Genomic DNA, 15120 nt, shown 5'->3' with positions numbered 1-15120 from the left:
TAGCGATATGCTCTTAAAGCAAAAAAAATTATGAATAAAAAAATGTCACCAGGACCCTGTTTGACATGGGAAAACTTCAAAGGAAACAGTCTCATGAATTCTGATCCATCGAGAATCTGTTACTGTTGAGGTTGCTAAGAAACAAAAGGAAAAAAACCCTGTGAACCTGTGGATGGCCTCCCAGGATGCACTGGGCCAGGGTTCATCCCGAGAACACATCCATTTAGCTGTGATGTCAGCGGGCAGGCATTAATTAGATTCGGAGGCTGATGCGGTGGGCCTGGGGCTAGCAGGTACAAGGGGGGTGAGTCGGTCTGCCCGCCCGCGCCGTGGTTACAGACGGGTAATGATGTTTGCGTTACCGGAGGCAGGGGGGGAACGCGGAGAGGGACGAGCAGCCGACGAGCCGCTGGGAGTTTTGGCGCGCTCGTGTAGGGCGTGACTGGGGCCTTCTGTAAAACGCATCGGCTCTTCATCGCCGCTCTGCTCTTCATCCTCCCCCCCCTCTCTCTTTCTGTCTCTCTTCCTCCTTTTCTCTCTCTCTCTCTCTGCCTCCATATATGTGCAGGTAAATGCCGTGCCTGGTTGGGTGGATTGGCCTGTTCTGTTCATTATATTCTCTCTCTCTCTGCCTTCTCTCTCTCTCTGTCTCCCCCCCCCCCCCCCCGTTGTGCAGGGCCGGGGACTCAGTTCTCGGGGCAGATGGGGCAGGTGTATATACGGGGGCCAAGGTACAGGGTGTCAGGGAAGGGGAGAAGTGTGCTTGCTCAGTTTTATTTTTGGGCAGGCCGAGCTGGCTACTTGGCTCAGTGGGAAGAATTTGAGGCTGAGGGACAGGGTCTGTGGAGGCAGGCTATGTTCTGAGGGGTTCCACTGGCAGCGAGTCCGAGGGGGTTATTTTCGTAGTACTCACTTGTGTACAATGTACCAAAGTTTGTGTTCCTGTGGGGGATTGACTGGGCCCTGTGTCAAGTCGATGGGGACGAGAGGCTGGACCTTCATTTTTAGTGCTTGCACAGTAGTGTTGTGTTTTATGATGATTTTGTTTCTCCTTGCAGGGCTGCCAGATGATCTTATTATATTTTGATCGTCATCTGTATATGTGGTGGAATTGTGACAATAAAGACAGTTTTTAATATCGCGCTCTCTCTCTCTCTCGCTCTCTCTAATTCAATTCAATGCAATGCTTTATTGGCAGGACAGCAAAGGTTGGCAAAGCACATTCAGAAGATGTCAATGATCTATAAAAGTTGAATTATTATGTCTATGCTATCATACATATAAACATAACAGAAGAATTAAAACGCACCACCACCAATAATAACCAGCACTGAAAGGAGAGTGTGTTTCTTAAACATGTCAACCAGACATGTAACGCTGTACTGTGTTTCTGTCTAACAATAACAGGATGCACCAAGTGGAACATGTAGCGTGTCTTTCACAGAATTGCTAATTTATTCATCAGGAAGTCAAGATAAAACTTGAAAGTGCTGCTTTTTACTTATTCAGTTAGAGAAGGCCCGGTAGATCTGGTAGGCAGTGTCAGGGGAAGCGTGTCGTCTCAACCTCACGTGTATGTCTGGCCACTTCTCTTAGGGACGGCAGGTGTGTTCGTGTCACCTGTTTCAGTGGCTAGACTATGGCCTCTTCATCTGTGCTGGCTAAGGGTCTGTTGTGGATGTTGACACTGCTGCTGATGCTGATGATGATGATGATGATGATGATGATGGTATTAAAAAAATAGGTTGGCTGAGAACGTTTTAAAAAATTCTCTCTGATGAGCAGCATGGCTTGCGTAATCTCCTCTTGTACTGAACAAAACCTTGACAACAGGGAACAACTTAACTAGGAGTGCATGGGCTACTCTTGTATAAATATTCTTATCTGTGATAAATTCATTTTCCCCATTGACCCGTGTGGATGAGTCATGCACGGCGTTTGCAGAAAGGATTATTTCATTAGATCCGTGTGATATAGTCGCCTGAGAGCCTTACGCTGGAGTGGGGTCTGGTTACTGAAGCCTTTTGGTTGAGTTTTGGTTGAGCATCTCCAAGTGCATCTTATTTTTATTTTACCTTTATTCACCCCAGAGGGAATCTTTTACTAGGGAAACCAATCAAAGGAAAATGCATTCCATTTCAGCTTGTACATGAGCCAATCATAGTGAAATATGTTACATGTCAGCTTGGACATCATCCAAACAAATGACAGAATGAGGCAAAAATGAACAAACCTTGCTGAAGTATGTCAGCATCTGGGACTGTTCTTCATATAAATCAAGTAAATAAAATCCCTATTCTGACAAGATAGTTTTCAATTTGAAGCAGCGGTTCCCAACCCTCTTCCTGGAGATCTAGTTTTTCTCTGCAACCCTAACAGAGTGCACCTCATTCAACTGCTAGAGATCTCACTGAGGGGATTAGTAGAATCAGGTGTGCCAAATTAGGGTTGAAATGAAAACCTTCAGGGTGGTTGATCTTCCAGGAACAGGGTTGGGAACCACTGATTTAGAGCTGAAAAATTAGAGCCATTTGTAAAATAAATAAATGTACCCCATTCTTTTTTGGAATGGTCCCGCTGCATTATTGAGCCAATCACAAACAAGAGCAAGCTCTCCTTCGAAACTCAACAGTGCCAAACCACTGCTTCCTCGTACCGCACAGTCCAATTGACACAGAGGAGGACATTTCACATGTAGCTTCTGCAGGCAGACTGCTGACACCCAACTGTCCACAGGGGGTCACTGGTGAGCGGGAAGACGCAGTCTGTTCGCTGATTGGATAGCTCACCCTTCCAGATGTTCTGGGGACTTTTTGTTTGCCTCTAAAAGCAAAAGCATCAAAACTTAATAGCTTTACAGAATATGTGACATGGATGCATTTTTTACCAAGCGATTTCCAAAAAAGGGGCTACTTTTACTTTCCTTAGTTATTTTTTTGTATATGACGTGTCATCATGCCGTAACATTGTCACGTCAAGTGACAAATCGGCCAATCGGCAGAAGTGTGGAAGATGGGTAAACTGCGTTCTGTTGGTTTGATAGTGACCACGGTTGCCACAGTGATCCTGTGGAACAAACACTGGGGGGAGGGGGGGGGGATCCTGATCCTAACGAGACAGGTCCTTGCAAAGAAACTGAAAAGAGAAATTGATGTAAATTGAAGAGCATTTCGTACGCGGACACTAAGAGACATGCTAGTGTGGGCTGTTTGTGTGTGTGCGTATGTGTGTGTGTGAAAGAGAGAGTGTTGGGGTAGGGGGTGAACCTCAGAGGGTATCTGGGAAAAGTTAATTGGCACTCCAGCGCTATTAATCATTTAGTATATCATGCAAATTGAGTGTTTTTTAAAAGCACACTTGTATTCTAAAGGTTTCAGTAACCGATGAATATAAATCAGGTACCAACTTCTGAGACGGACTGTTCTAAAGGAACTGCTGCATCCCTGTTGTCGTGGTTACTCATGATGATTATGATGAAGATGACGTGCAGCTTTTATTCGGATTTGAAAGAGCATTTCTTTTTCTCATTAGCATAACCAGCTAAGATAATGTATATGTTTTTAAACCAAGATATGCTAGTCAGATATGTAATTATTCTGCTTCCGTTGATGATAATAAGGCTATTGTTGCGATCAAACCAGTCAAGCAACATGACTTCACTAGGAAGAGTGTTGTAGCAGGTCTGAAGGTTTAGTAGTAATGCTGTGTTCACATTCAGCAGATGTAGTGCCCCACCTCAGAATCAAACCTGCAACCCCTGAGTTCTAAACTACAAACTACTACAAAGTAAAAGTAAAACTAAACTACTAAACTACAAACTACTACAAAGTAAACTACAAACCCCAACTGTACTGCTCAGTAGACATGCTCTCACCTTCATCCTGGTTCCCGAAATACAGTACTTAATTTATTTTTTGAAAATTATGCAAGTCATGTCTGTCTATTAAAAAAAACAACCATGCTCTGTCTGCAAAACGATGCAGACCTTGCCTTGTGACAGGCGACCCAGACTGGCCTCTGCCTCGACCCAGACTGGAATCTGCTCCCAGTTCTAATTGGAAACACTGAGAATATTTTTCACAGGGGAAACACTTGCTCTTCAAACAAACGGGTCATTGTTGGTACACGCAGCCAGCCAGTCCACTGACAAAATTTATCGCAAGGCAGGGTACACAAGTGTTATCAACCAAAGCGAGAGAGGGAGAGAGAGAGAGAGAGAGGGGGGGAAAAAAATTAAGTCAACACAAGTGAATGGACTTTGGAGCTCTTTCTCCTGGTGGTTCACCAGATTTTAGAAACCAAGCTCCAAACGTCTGAGCCCAAACGGCCATTTTAAATGGAGCCTAACAGATGTTCAGGCGCTGCGGGCGTCACCGCGTCACGCGTCAGGACCCTGGTTCTGTTCGCGGTACGCAGGCTGGGTTTGGGTCCCAGGACCCTGGTTCTGTTCGCGGTACGCAGGCTGGGTTTGGGTCCCAGGACCCTGGTTCTGTTCGCGGTACGCAGGCTGGGTTTGGGTCCCAGGACCCTGGTTCTGTTCGCGGTACGCAGGCTGGGTTTGGGTCCCAGGACCCTGGTTCTGTTCGCGGTATGCAGGCTGGGTTTGGGTCCCAGGACCCTGGTTCTGTTCGCGGTACGCAGGCTGGGTTTGGGTCCCAGGACCCTGGTTCTGTTCGCGGTATGCAGGCTGGGTTTGGGTCCCAGGACCCTGGTTCTGTTCGCGGTACGCAGGCTGGGTTTGGGTCCCAGGACCCTGGTTCTGTTCGCGGTACGCAGGTCAGTCAGCATTTTAACGTTTTTTTTCGTTTTTCTGCTGCTGCGGTTGCCGCCCCGACCCTCACTGTCGCCACGGGTGTAGGAGACCCTGCTGGTTACCGCGGTGATCTGTGACGTGCTTGGCAGCGGAGTTCAATGTGTGCCGGGGTTTTAAGTAGCGGGGGGGTGGGAGTGGGGGTGGGGGTGGGGGGAGTATGGATGTGAACCGAAGAACCCCTGGAAATGGACTCAGTTAGATGCACTGTTAGTTTTACGCATAGGAAAGGGAGAGATTGAGAGGGAAGGACAGACAGAAGAGAAGTAAGAAGGGGGGGAGAGAGGGAAGGTCAGAGGAAGATGTCGGTTGATATAGATGTAGGGCGGGTGAAAGAGATCGGACTTCCTTAGCAGATGTTCAGAAAGACGGCTCAACAGGGACGGAGGGAGGGAGGGAGGGAGGGAGGGAAAGCTGGAGCGTAATGTGGTGGAGAGGATGACGGAGAGAGAGAGAGAGGGAGGGGGTCTCAGTATCTGATGTCCAGTACAGACTGTCTCTGAGTTCGCTCCTAAAAATAACCACCTGGCAACCAATCCCGGCGGTATACAAATCATCACTAATTTGTTGTCAATGGTGACACACCTGTTTTTTTTTTTTTGTTTTTTTTTTGTGTGTGTGTAATTGGTTTGCATGCCACAGCCCATGCAGGCCAATCAAGCGTCAGCTTGTTCCACTGAGTAAGGAGCTTGTGAGCACTGATTGGACAACCCAGTTTCTTACATAACAAAAATAAATAAATAAATGCATAAAAACACTCAAAGTTAGGATAAACATTGTTTCTTAAGGAACATCTAAAGCACTGAAGCTTCAAACAGGAGTGAAAGAGCCATTACTGTTATTTTTGTTTTTGTTCCGGTCTTGGCAAAGCATCCGGTAGGACCACGTGAAGGTCAAAGGTCTCTTCAGCAGCCTCTTCTGGGCAATGATGTCATTTCCTGCTTTTCTTTTCTGTGCTCCGAAGCAGCCCCGCTCCCTACCAGTGATGTGTCCCAGGGCAGTTCCCTCCCTTCTCCGTGCCCTTGTGTTGGGACAGCACTGCCATCTGGTCCCAGGTTCGATTACATCACAGATGAGTCGATGGGTCTAGCACGGAAAAAAAGAAATCCCTGTGGAGTGAACATGCACACGCACGCACACACACACACACACACACACACACACACACACACACACACACACACACACACACACACACACACACACACACACACACAGCAGCCTCTGGCTCTAATGTAGGAACGTCGCTGTGGGACTTGGCTTGTCACCGCCAAACCGACTTCTTCCTCCTCCAATTTTAGCTTGACCTTTACCCTTTGACCCGACGGGAAGTACTGATCAAACAGAAACGACCTTCTAGGTCACTGAGAGATGCAGGCTAGCTGCTCGCGCGCGAGCGAGCAGTCTTCGAACAGTCCCGGGGTTCACCGAACACGGTCCCTGTCTGGGCTGAAGGCAGACGCATCTGACGCGCGTGTTTTTCTTTGCACGGCTAAGTGCTTCTTGGTAATGAGCCCAATTGCCTCATTAGTCACACGCATCTGCTCCAGTGCGTTTCCTGCGAGCTGCAGCGGCAGACCGCCTGGGCTCGGCGCGGCTGCGACGCTCGCTGACGCGCGGGTTTCCCGCCAAAAATGCACCACGGCCAATCAGGAGAGAGGGGGGCGAAGCCCGGGCTACCGGTTCCAAAAAGCACAACCTGTCAAATGGCTTCAACTAGAGCACGAATAAGACGCGTCTGAACGCCATCTTAAAAATGCAGAAATGTGTATTATTCTGTCCTTGGTGAGCTGGCCCGTCACATTTTGGATAATATTTTTTTTCCTTCTCAATCGTCAATGGGTCAGTTGTGTCTGTGGGGGGCTTCATCTGGTTCTACACCTTAGTAGCCTAGTAGTGCGAGGCCACAGAAGCTTCAGATTAGGGAGAGCGGTCGACGTCCCTCATAAATCCGCCCTCGTTTTCTGCGTGAGCAGTGTGCGGATTTGAGCGCGCTACTGTCCCTGCGGCCGGGTGGGTGACCCTGGCGGCTGCACCGGCTCGTCGAGGTGCCGTGTGGGACGAGACGGCGGCCCTTTGGGCTGCCCGCGGCGATTTGCCGATGGGCGGCCGACGTTTCGTAAGCACGGCATTTTTCATTTAATTTCGGCAGCGGTGAATAAAAAAAAAGAAAAAAGAAAAAGAAAACCGGGCCAGTCGGTGCACTTATCGCCCGAGATCTCTTTTTCCGTAATGGCCGTGATAGAAATATATGCCTTTTGTCTTTATTCATTATTTCCTGCCTGTCTCCAGGAAGAGATGTGCAATTATTGAGTGATTCCGCCTGGCCAATGAGGACGCGGGTCCTCTTCGCGGTAATTGGATAGGTAAAGAGCGTCAGGAGACATCCCCATTGTGGAAGAGCAGATGCCGGAATGAACCAAACAATTTCAGTTCCTCCAAAGGTTAGCTCACTCCATTACCGCACATTTCGCCGCAGCAGGAGAACAGTCCTTTCTCTTATTCAAATTGGACTTAATGCAACCAAATCGCACCAATTATGATTTCACAGTCTCTGTCTGTCTGAGGAAGATCACAACCACTTACAGTCCTTTTCGTGGAAACAAAAAGTTTAAATAAAAAAGAAGCAGGCAATTCAAATTCCTACTGGGAAAAAAAAACACACGTAGGGGTAATGTTTCAAAATGTAGCTTCTGCAATTTCATTTCATTAAAAATTGAATAAGAGCATGCTGTTTATTGAATGAATAAATTTATGAAAAAGTTTTTGAAGTTTTAGGCTTTCCAAGGGCAAGTGGCTACTTTTATCATTAGATAATGACACTTCTTTGACATTGAAAGAACAAAATGAAAATGCTGACAGGAAGTACTTTTGAGAATTTGAGAATTCAAACGAGGGGAACACTGGTGAGACTACTGCATAGCTCACATGCTCTTTCTCTCGGTGGGGCTTCCAGGTGCAGGATGCTGCAGGTAAGGTGACTGAGAGGGCGATTGGCTGAAGCCTTTATAATCTGGCCAATTATGCGCATTAACTCCGCAGTATGCTACTCCACCACCAATCAAGGGGAGTCTACGCTATTACACACACAACTGTTCAGACAGAGCATCCTGTTCAAAAGATGGAACATTCTAAATATAATTCTGCCCACTGAATGAGCCCTGCGTATCTACATACCTGTTTCACTGTGACCTTTGACCTAAGCAAGGACTCCCAAGGAGAATTTGAACAAAAAAGATACTTGTTGTACTTTAATAGGAAGCGGTCTATCAGATAAGGTGGTAAAACGGCAGCATTCACTCTTGTCCTTCGAGCTTTTATGGACCCTGTATGTTTTTACTGTGACTTGACACTTAAAATCATCAAAGCAGTTAATTACAGTTCGTCCCCCTTTCCTGGTTTGTTTTTAAAAAGTACAGAAAAACTGGAGCAGAACCCTGTGTAGGTCTCCACGGGCGTGAGTGGACCACACCATACTGTTCTGGGATCCCAATTCAGCATGCTTTCGGACCCCATGGGCTCAGAACCTCCTGTACAGAGGTGTCCCTGATGTCCAATCAGGTGCTGTAAATCTGCTCATCTAAATCAAATCCCCACTTTAATTGGCTGAATAATTACCCAGCTGGCGTACTCTGGTCATCTGCGAGGAGCGTTCTACTGGAAAATGGTCACTGTGCAACAGCTGTACGGATTAATTACTCTCCTGGCAACGGGTAAGTGCTGCATAGGCCTACATGCAGTTCATTATGATATCATTTCTATTATTAACCCCTTAAAATATTGATAATTCACAGAACTTTTAAAAAAAACGTACTACGTCGATTTACTTGGAACTTACCAAATGTAAGCTCTCAGGTAAAATGTCAATAGATCTTAGTGAAAATGAACAATAGGGAATGCATTAAGTTGGGCCTACCAGAGCTGGGGTCAGTGCCGTTAGACCTCGGGGATCGTTTGAAATGAAATTACTTTTTTACATCTATTTTTATCGTAATTATGTGCGTTCTGAAGCCCTTAACGAGGATAAAAATTAGCGGGTGACCAAGAAATTCCGCGAATACAGCGATAACGGATACTGATAGCGATTTAAATATGCCTATATAATGACTATATGTGCAAAATATTGAACCACTAATGATCTATTAACTCTCTGAGCACTAATAGAATTGCACCATTTCATTTGAAATGCAAACGTAGGCATTATAATGGGCATTGTTAATTAGGACAAAAAATATGTTGGGCGTCCTCCTCCACTGCTGTATCGCGCAAGCATTGACAACGCTCTCCGGAGTCTTGTGATGGTCTGATCATTCCTGACAAATCTTAGCACTCGCCATCAATTAACGGTCGCTGCACTTCATAGCAGCACTGGCCCCTCCTGGAAGAAAGTGGAATTGCATTCCTCGCTCATGCACAGATGTGAAATCACTTCCACATGTTGACAGAGAAACGCTTCCTCGGAAAATTATCCAGCAGAATCCTGGAGAAAACACACTGTACTCGCGATACTTTGACCGGACTAGGACCGCTACCAAGGCCAGAGGGAAACACTGTTTTCTCGGTTCAAAGTCATGGCGGAAATTTCAGTTGCTGGTGAAATGTGAACAGGCACACAAACACATAAACACTTGTGAATAATAAATACATACAACGAATAGTCCCTGAATGTGATCCAAAGTAACCAAAATAATGTAATGTGAAATTATGTGTTTTTGCAATCTTAAAGTCTTCCAATCTTCCTTGTTTATACGTTAAATCCTGACTTATAGTAACCTTACATTCAAAGGTACAGGCTTAAAAACAAACTAATGGGCTTCAAGATTTCAATAACGGACCTCGCAGAATAACCATGTAATTTCAGATGAGTAAACTGGCCTCTAACAATAATAATAATAATTATTATTATAACAATAATAATAATGCAGAATGTCAACTCCAAAATACCAGAGCTTTATATTAAAAACAAGAAACAAGAGTTCAGAAAATGTGAAAAGAGTGACACAGTGTGGTCATAATCAGGTACTACACACAAATGTAAACTGTAATGCCCATAGTGATGTTACGTGCACAGAAACTTTAATCTTTGGACTTCATCGAACATCATCCCTGTTGCAATAAACCGGGAGACCATACGGTCACTGAACTCGCCCCATTTTTACACAAAATTCAGCAAGTTTATTTGTCCTGAAGAACAAGTAATTCATACAGACGTACAATTAAAATGTTCACTTTCTATTATTTACACAAATGCAAATATATATTCCACTACGCATGTCACTGGGAAACTGGGGGGAAATAGTTCCATTTAAAAAAAAAACGTTTTCCATTCAAAAGTCACAAGGGTTTTTACAAAAAAAATCCAAACTCCAAACTTTTTATTTAAAAGTAATTTCTTAAGCCACTTCATTTCCATCCAAGTGCAGGCTTTTCTAGAGAACAAATCAGGATATTCAAATTTCTGTGAACCCAGAATCTTAAAAAAAGGGAGGGGGGTGAAACACCTCTGTTGCGTTAACCCAGGCAGCAGCTGAATATTTTATTTATTTTTATTATTGTTATTTTTTTTTACCTTGCATAAATCACAGCACCTGTCAGGTGATGGCAGCTGTGGGGTAATTAGGGGCCGTCTCAGAATGAGTGGATCCACCCCTTCATACAGGCCTGTTTTTTAAAACGTATTCCCTGGATAAAGCACATTAATACCGGCGCCGTTCGGTTATTTTTGCCGCGAGTGGGCTAAACTTCGGAGCCTCCGTTGGGAGCCGTGGTCGCCGTGGTTACAGCCTCAGCCCGCACGCGCCCAGCAGCCACCCGATGCCGTCGGTGACCCCGGCGAGCGACTCGCACACCACGTCCTGGACCTGCAACGACAGCCCGAGATCTCGCCGATCAATTAACCCAGGGGCTCCCTAACGCTGGTTAAACCAGGGACTCCCTAACGCTGGTCCTGGAGAGCCACAGGGTCTGCTGGGCTCCCTAACGCTGGTCCTGGAGAGCCGCAGGGTCTGCTGGGGTCCCCAGCCCTGATCTTAGAGAGCCGCAGGGCCTGCTGGGGTCCCCAGCCCTGATCTTAGATAGATCTTTCACGTGCGCTGCTTAAACATTCCAGGATAATTTGATGCGTATCTTACCGAATGATCTCATCAATTAAATTTGGGCTCGCTCCATTTCACAAACGTGAATTAAGATTTGATTAGTTTGTCCAGGATTGAATCATCTCGGACAACTGCGCGCACCCACTCTGCTATAAAGGGGAGATGGATCGCACGGCAAAAACAGGATCAAAGTCCTTATATGGACACAAAGGGAGGTGGTGCTGACCTTTGCAGGATCATATAATCCATAGAAATTGACAAAAGCAGTCATTTTTAAACTCTCATAATGTAACCCACTAATAAAACCCTAACCCTAACCCTAACCCCCCACCCCCACCCTGCTCACCATCCAGGGGTTCTGCAGCTGCTGCAGGTCCAGCTGATGGGCCAGAACAACGCAGGGGGTCCTGGTTCTGGTACCGCCTGGCGCCTCCCTGGACACACAGGACAGCACCAGGACCGGCCGGCTCGATTGGCCCCAGGACGGGTCCAGCATGGCCCGGAACTGTGCCCGTTCCACCTCGAGCCCTCCAGCTTTAAAACAGACCAAACGCAGGCATCGTTATCCCCAACAGCCACCAGAGGGCGCCCCTTTACTCCTCTCATGGCGTGAACCTGAACCGCTTCATTGATTGGTTTGCGCGACTGATGAACCAATCAGTTTAAAATACAACAAACCCATTATCTCTTTTTTTTTTTTTTTTGGACTCAGCTGCATCAAACACAGTGATCTGTCTTTCGTCACACAAAATCATCTACAAGTGAAAGAAGAAAAAGAAATCTTGTTTGCAGGACCGCCTCGGCACCAGATTGCCCTCCGTCGATCCGGGAGATTGCTTCATTATAATCACAGTGATTTACTGCGAAGGGCCCAAAGGCTAATGTGATTATGTCGGGCACAATGACAGAATTCAGATGAGCCTGAGGACAACGCATTTGCCAAGCGGAGGCACCGCTAGAATCTCTTACACAGCGCACCTGAACACAGGTCGAAAAGGCTCTGCCCCTTACACGCGAGAATAACACGCGTGTAATCCTGCAATTTCAGGAGGAACTCTTTCAAAGAATTAGATCGGTGTGAAGTGAAGGTGGATGCGTGTTCACCATGTCCACGGGTTGGGGCCCCTTACCCATCGCAGCTTCCGCATTGGCCACGTAGATGAACCCGTCGACGGCGCGACACACCTCCTGGACAAAGGGGGCGATGCTGAAAGCGGGGCTGTCCGTCTGTCCGTCACCCTCCTGGACGAATAGCCTGCTGTGCACGTTCTGCCGCTCCAGGCGGGCCCTCTCCCGCTCTGCACTGCCAGAAACAAACATGGCCGCCAGGGTCAGTCTCCTTTGTCCATCGTGCTAAATTCCAGGATGGCATTTTTTCTGATCAGTCAGGAAATCCTGACTAAGACCCAAAATCTCTGGGGGCCACTACTATTTGGCTTTGTTGGTGAATATTCTCCCTGATATTAACCATCAAGGAGAAAAAAATATCTGGATTTGTGCACCAATGACTTGAAGGCCCAGTCAGTTGCTAATAAAATGCTAATTGCTTACAACCAGCAAAAGGACAAAAATATAGTACAATAGAATACTATTATTCTCCAAATAAAAATTATGATGAAGTTCCTCATGAAAAGCACTTAAAAAGGAAAAATAAGTACTTAAAATATGTGTCTGGCCGAGAGTACTTCCTTGTTCATCTTCAGTCTTCTGCATTTCATTCTTCTCCTTTGTTTTTTGATATCTGAGCATTTTTGAGGAATCCTTGCACAGCTCATCGCCATGGAAACAAATGAACTCATCACTCACTTGTCAACTACGACATCAAATGGAACAGTGTTTTTATGTTTTCCCAAATTAACTATGCCTAACTAGCTAAGGGCGATGTACTAAGAAGGAAGCTTAACACACCCAGGGTTCGCTTGCGATAGATGACTTCACAAAACCAATCTACCACAATCTGGTTTAACCGGTATCACAGGGATGGCTATAAATTTGCAAAGTGTACATGGGCTTTGTTAAGCAAGCTCTGCGCGCATTCCCTTAAATACCGGTGTCTGTAAAAATGAGCCTATAGCAGCGCAGCATGGACCGCCTTAAAAACTACAAGTACCATGATCCACTGAGGTATTTCATTGCCACCCACATCGATAAGCAACTGAAATTACGGAGTGGGCCTTTACCGTCTGCCTCTGGTTTGAGATTTAGGGTCTTGAAATCAGAGTTTTATTATTAACGGGGGGGAGGGGGAACTTGCATCTCCTTAGATGAGAACATCTCTGCTGTCCAGTTCGAGTCAACTCACCTGTTGTTTGAGTACAGGACCAAAATGTTGAATTTATGCTGATCACGGAACATGAAGCTAACTCCAGACCCAACACCTAACAAAGGGAGGGAAGCATGGGGGGATTAACAGCATTCTGTACCGGGGCAATGACTCAATCAACCAGCGCAGGGGAGGGTTGCCAAAAATGCAGGATTAAAACCCCCAAATGTAGAGTCCAGGGGCGTTTTCCTCCATCCTGGCAACCCAGGTCCCGGGCAGGTGGGCGTGAGCGGTAACGCACCGTTGATCTGCCGCCGTGGTATTCCCGCCACCGGCAGCACGTGCGGGGAGCGCATCAGCACGTTCATCAGCGAGACCTCCAGCTGCTCCAGGCCGGGCCCGAACATGAGGAGGCGGGGCTCCGCCGACAGGTAGAGGGACTGCAGGAAGGAGGCCACCGCCCCGTGGCCCTGCCTCGGGGGTCGGCACGGCCGCCTGCACGCCGGGCTGCTCCTGAGGTACCTGCCAGTGCGGCCAGAACCACCATCAGACCCGGCGGGGAGCTACTCCATTCCAGTGTGCACCTGTTCTGGTTTTTGTTCAAACCAACTATTCTTGAGAGGCACAGAACAGCAGCTTAATTGGAACAGATGCACAAAATCGGCCAAAATGGTGCCATTAACCTACAGCCACCATCTTCATAGTAACGTAGCTACACTCTCAGAACGGCGACTTTAACAATGAATTCACAGATTAAATGCAGAGATGTAAAAAAGAAAATAAGAAAAGATCTACTGACTCCGCCATGAAGTCGTGGTCGGGATCTTCGTGCAGGGGCACGTCCAGCGCCTCCACGCACGGCATGGAGGTGTGGTCAATGGAAGACCAGAGCGGCATGTCCCGGACGAAGAAGTATCTCCACAGAAGAGGATCTCGAACCACTGACCTCCAGTACCGACAAGTGCCCCCAAGTCGACACAAGTCTCGGGGAGACAGGAGCTTCATGAGGTGAAACTGAATGTCTGCCTGCAGAAACAGAGGGAGCCAGGTTCACGACAAATGTCACACCGTCATCGTCCTAAATCTCCGTGTTTCTTATTTAAAATAGGTCACAGACGACACAGCCATCCATTCTCATCAAACCTGGCTAACAATCCATGCAATCAAAAAGTAGCGATAACAAATAAAGTTATGGCTGCTGTGAGATTAGTTAACTGTGACTAGTTGACGTTGCCGGGCAACTTTAACCCAGTGAAGCAGTAAACAGCTAGGCTAGGCTAAGCTAGCTAACGAGCACTGAACAGAATCATACACTACATACTGTATATGATACGCTCTATGCCAACGAGCCGTGGTCAGTAGTGTGAATATAACGTGTCATCTGGTTATCCAACTAGCAGCAGCGGATAATTTATGTTATCTCACTGGTAAACTCTCCAAAACTCCAGGCGCGGCATCCTCGTCCTGTCCCCCGGTGCCTGCACTCGCGGCGTTTCGGGAAAGCAGAAAGTATTTCTCCCTGAACTGCCTCAAGCTTCTTCTGAACGCAGACTCGCTTCCCCACTGCGTCTCTGACATCTCCGGCTTTCGCCAGCTAGCCAGCCAGTCATCTAATGCTAAGGTCATGTGGAATCTGTTCACAACGTTTTTCGCTGAATAGTTGACGCGTCGCTACTGATCTTATGTTAAGGTGCATGCTCCTCCGTTACTATTTAAATGTTTACAGGTCTAAGAAGCAGGAAGTGGGAAGTTGTGTTAAGCTCATGACGTTTCAGCAGCTGCCATAACAAGTTCCACGAGGCACACCAGATGCCACTGACGTGTAGTGAACTGTTGCATTGTGGTCATTATAGTTTCTCGCCAGGACGGTGTCGTTAATGTCAGGCTGTGTTGTGAGAATACATCGTTTCAAGCCATATTTTGACAGTATTGCTGGCTGGTGAATCAAAAGT

General features: G+C 46.8%; 1 protein-coding gene across 1 annotated transcript; it reads right to left on the bottom strand.

The window, feature by feature from the left end:
- Nucleotides 1-9864: 9864 nt before the first annotated feature.
- On the bottom strand, nt 9865-14979 carry fbxo4 (F-box protein 4). Its single transcript, XM_035435572.1, has 7 exons — nt 14594-14979; nt 13968-14194; nt 13470-13690; nt 13208-13283; nt 12036-12208; nt 11252-11439; nt 9865-10671 (listed from the first exon to the last, which is right to left on the bottom strand). Exons 1-7 carry the CDS (start codon nt 14792-14794, stop codon nt 10588-10590), a joined length of 1170 nt encoding a protein of 389 aa, XP_035291463.1. The 5' UTR covers nt 14795-14979; the 3' UTR covers nt 9865-10587.
- Nucleotides 14980-15120: the final 141 nt, after the last annotated feature.

This window comes from Anguilla anguilla, chromosome 10 (assembly GCF_013347855.1).
Source record: "Anguilla anguilla isolate fAngAng1 chromosome 10, fAngAng1.pri, whole genome shotgun sequence".
Lineage (NCBI taxonomy): Eukaryota > Metazoa > Chordata > Actinopteri > Anguilliformes > Anguillidae > Anguilla > Anguilla anguilla.
Note: the sequence above shows the minus strand (reverse complement) of the source record. Positions and strands in the feature narration are given on the sequence as shown.

Excerpts from the sequence above, each read along its gene's own strand:
- fbxo4 (XM_035435572.1), bottom strand. The coding sequence starts at position 14,794 with ATGACCTTAGCATTAGATGACTGGCTGGCTAGCTGGCGAAAGCCGGAG. Across the intron at positions 13,691-13,967 it reads GACCACGACTTCATGGCGGA|GTACCTCAGGAGCAGCCCGG; the intron begins GTCAGTAGATCT and ends CCGCACTGGCAG. Across the intron at positions 11,440-12,035 it reads CAATGCGGAAGCTGCGATGG|CTGGAGGGCTCGAGGTGGAA; the intron begins GTAAGGGGCCCC and ends TCTGTTTTAAAG.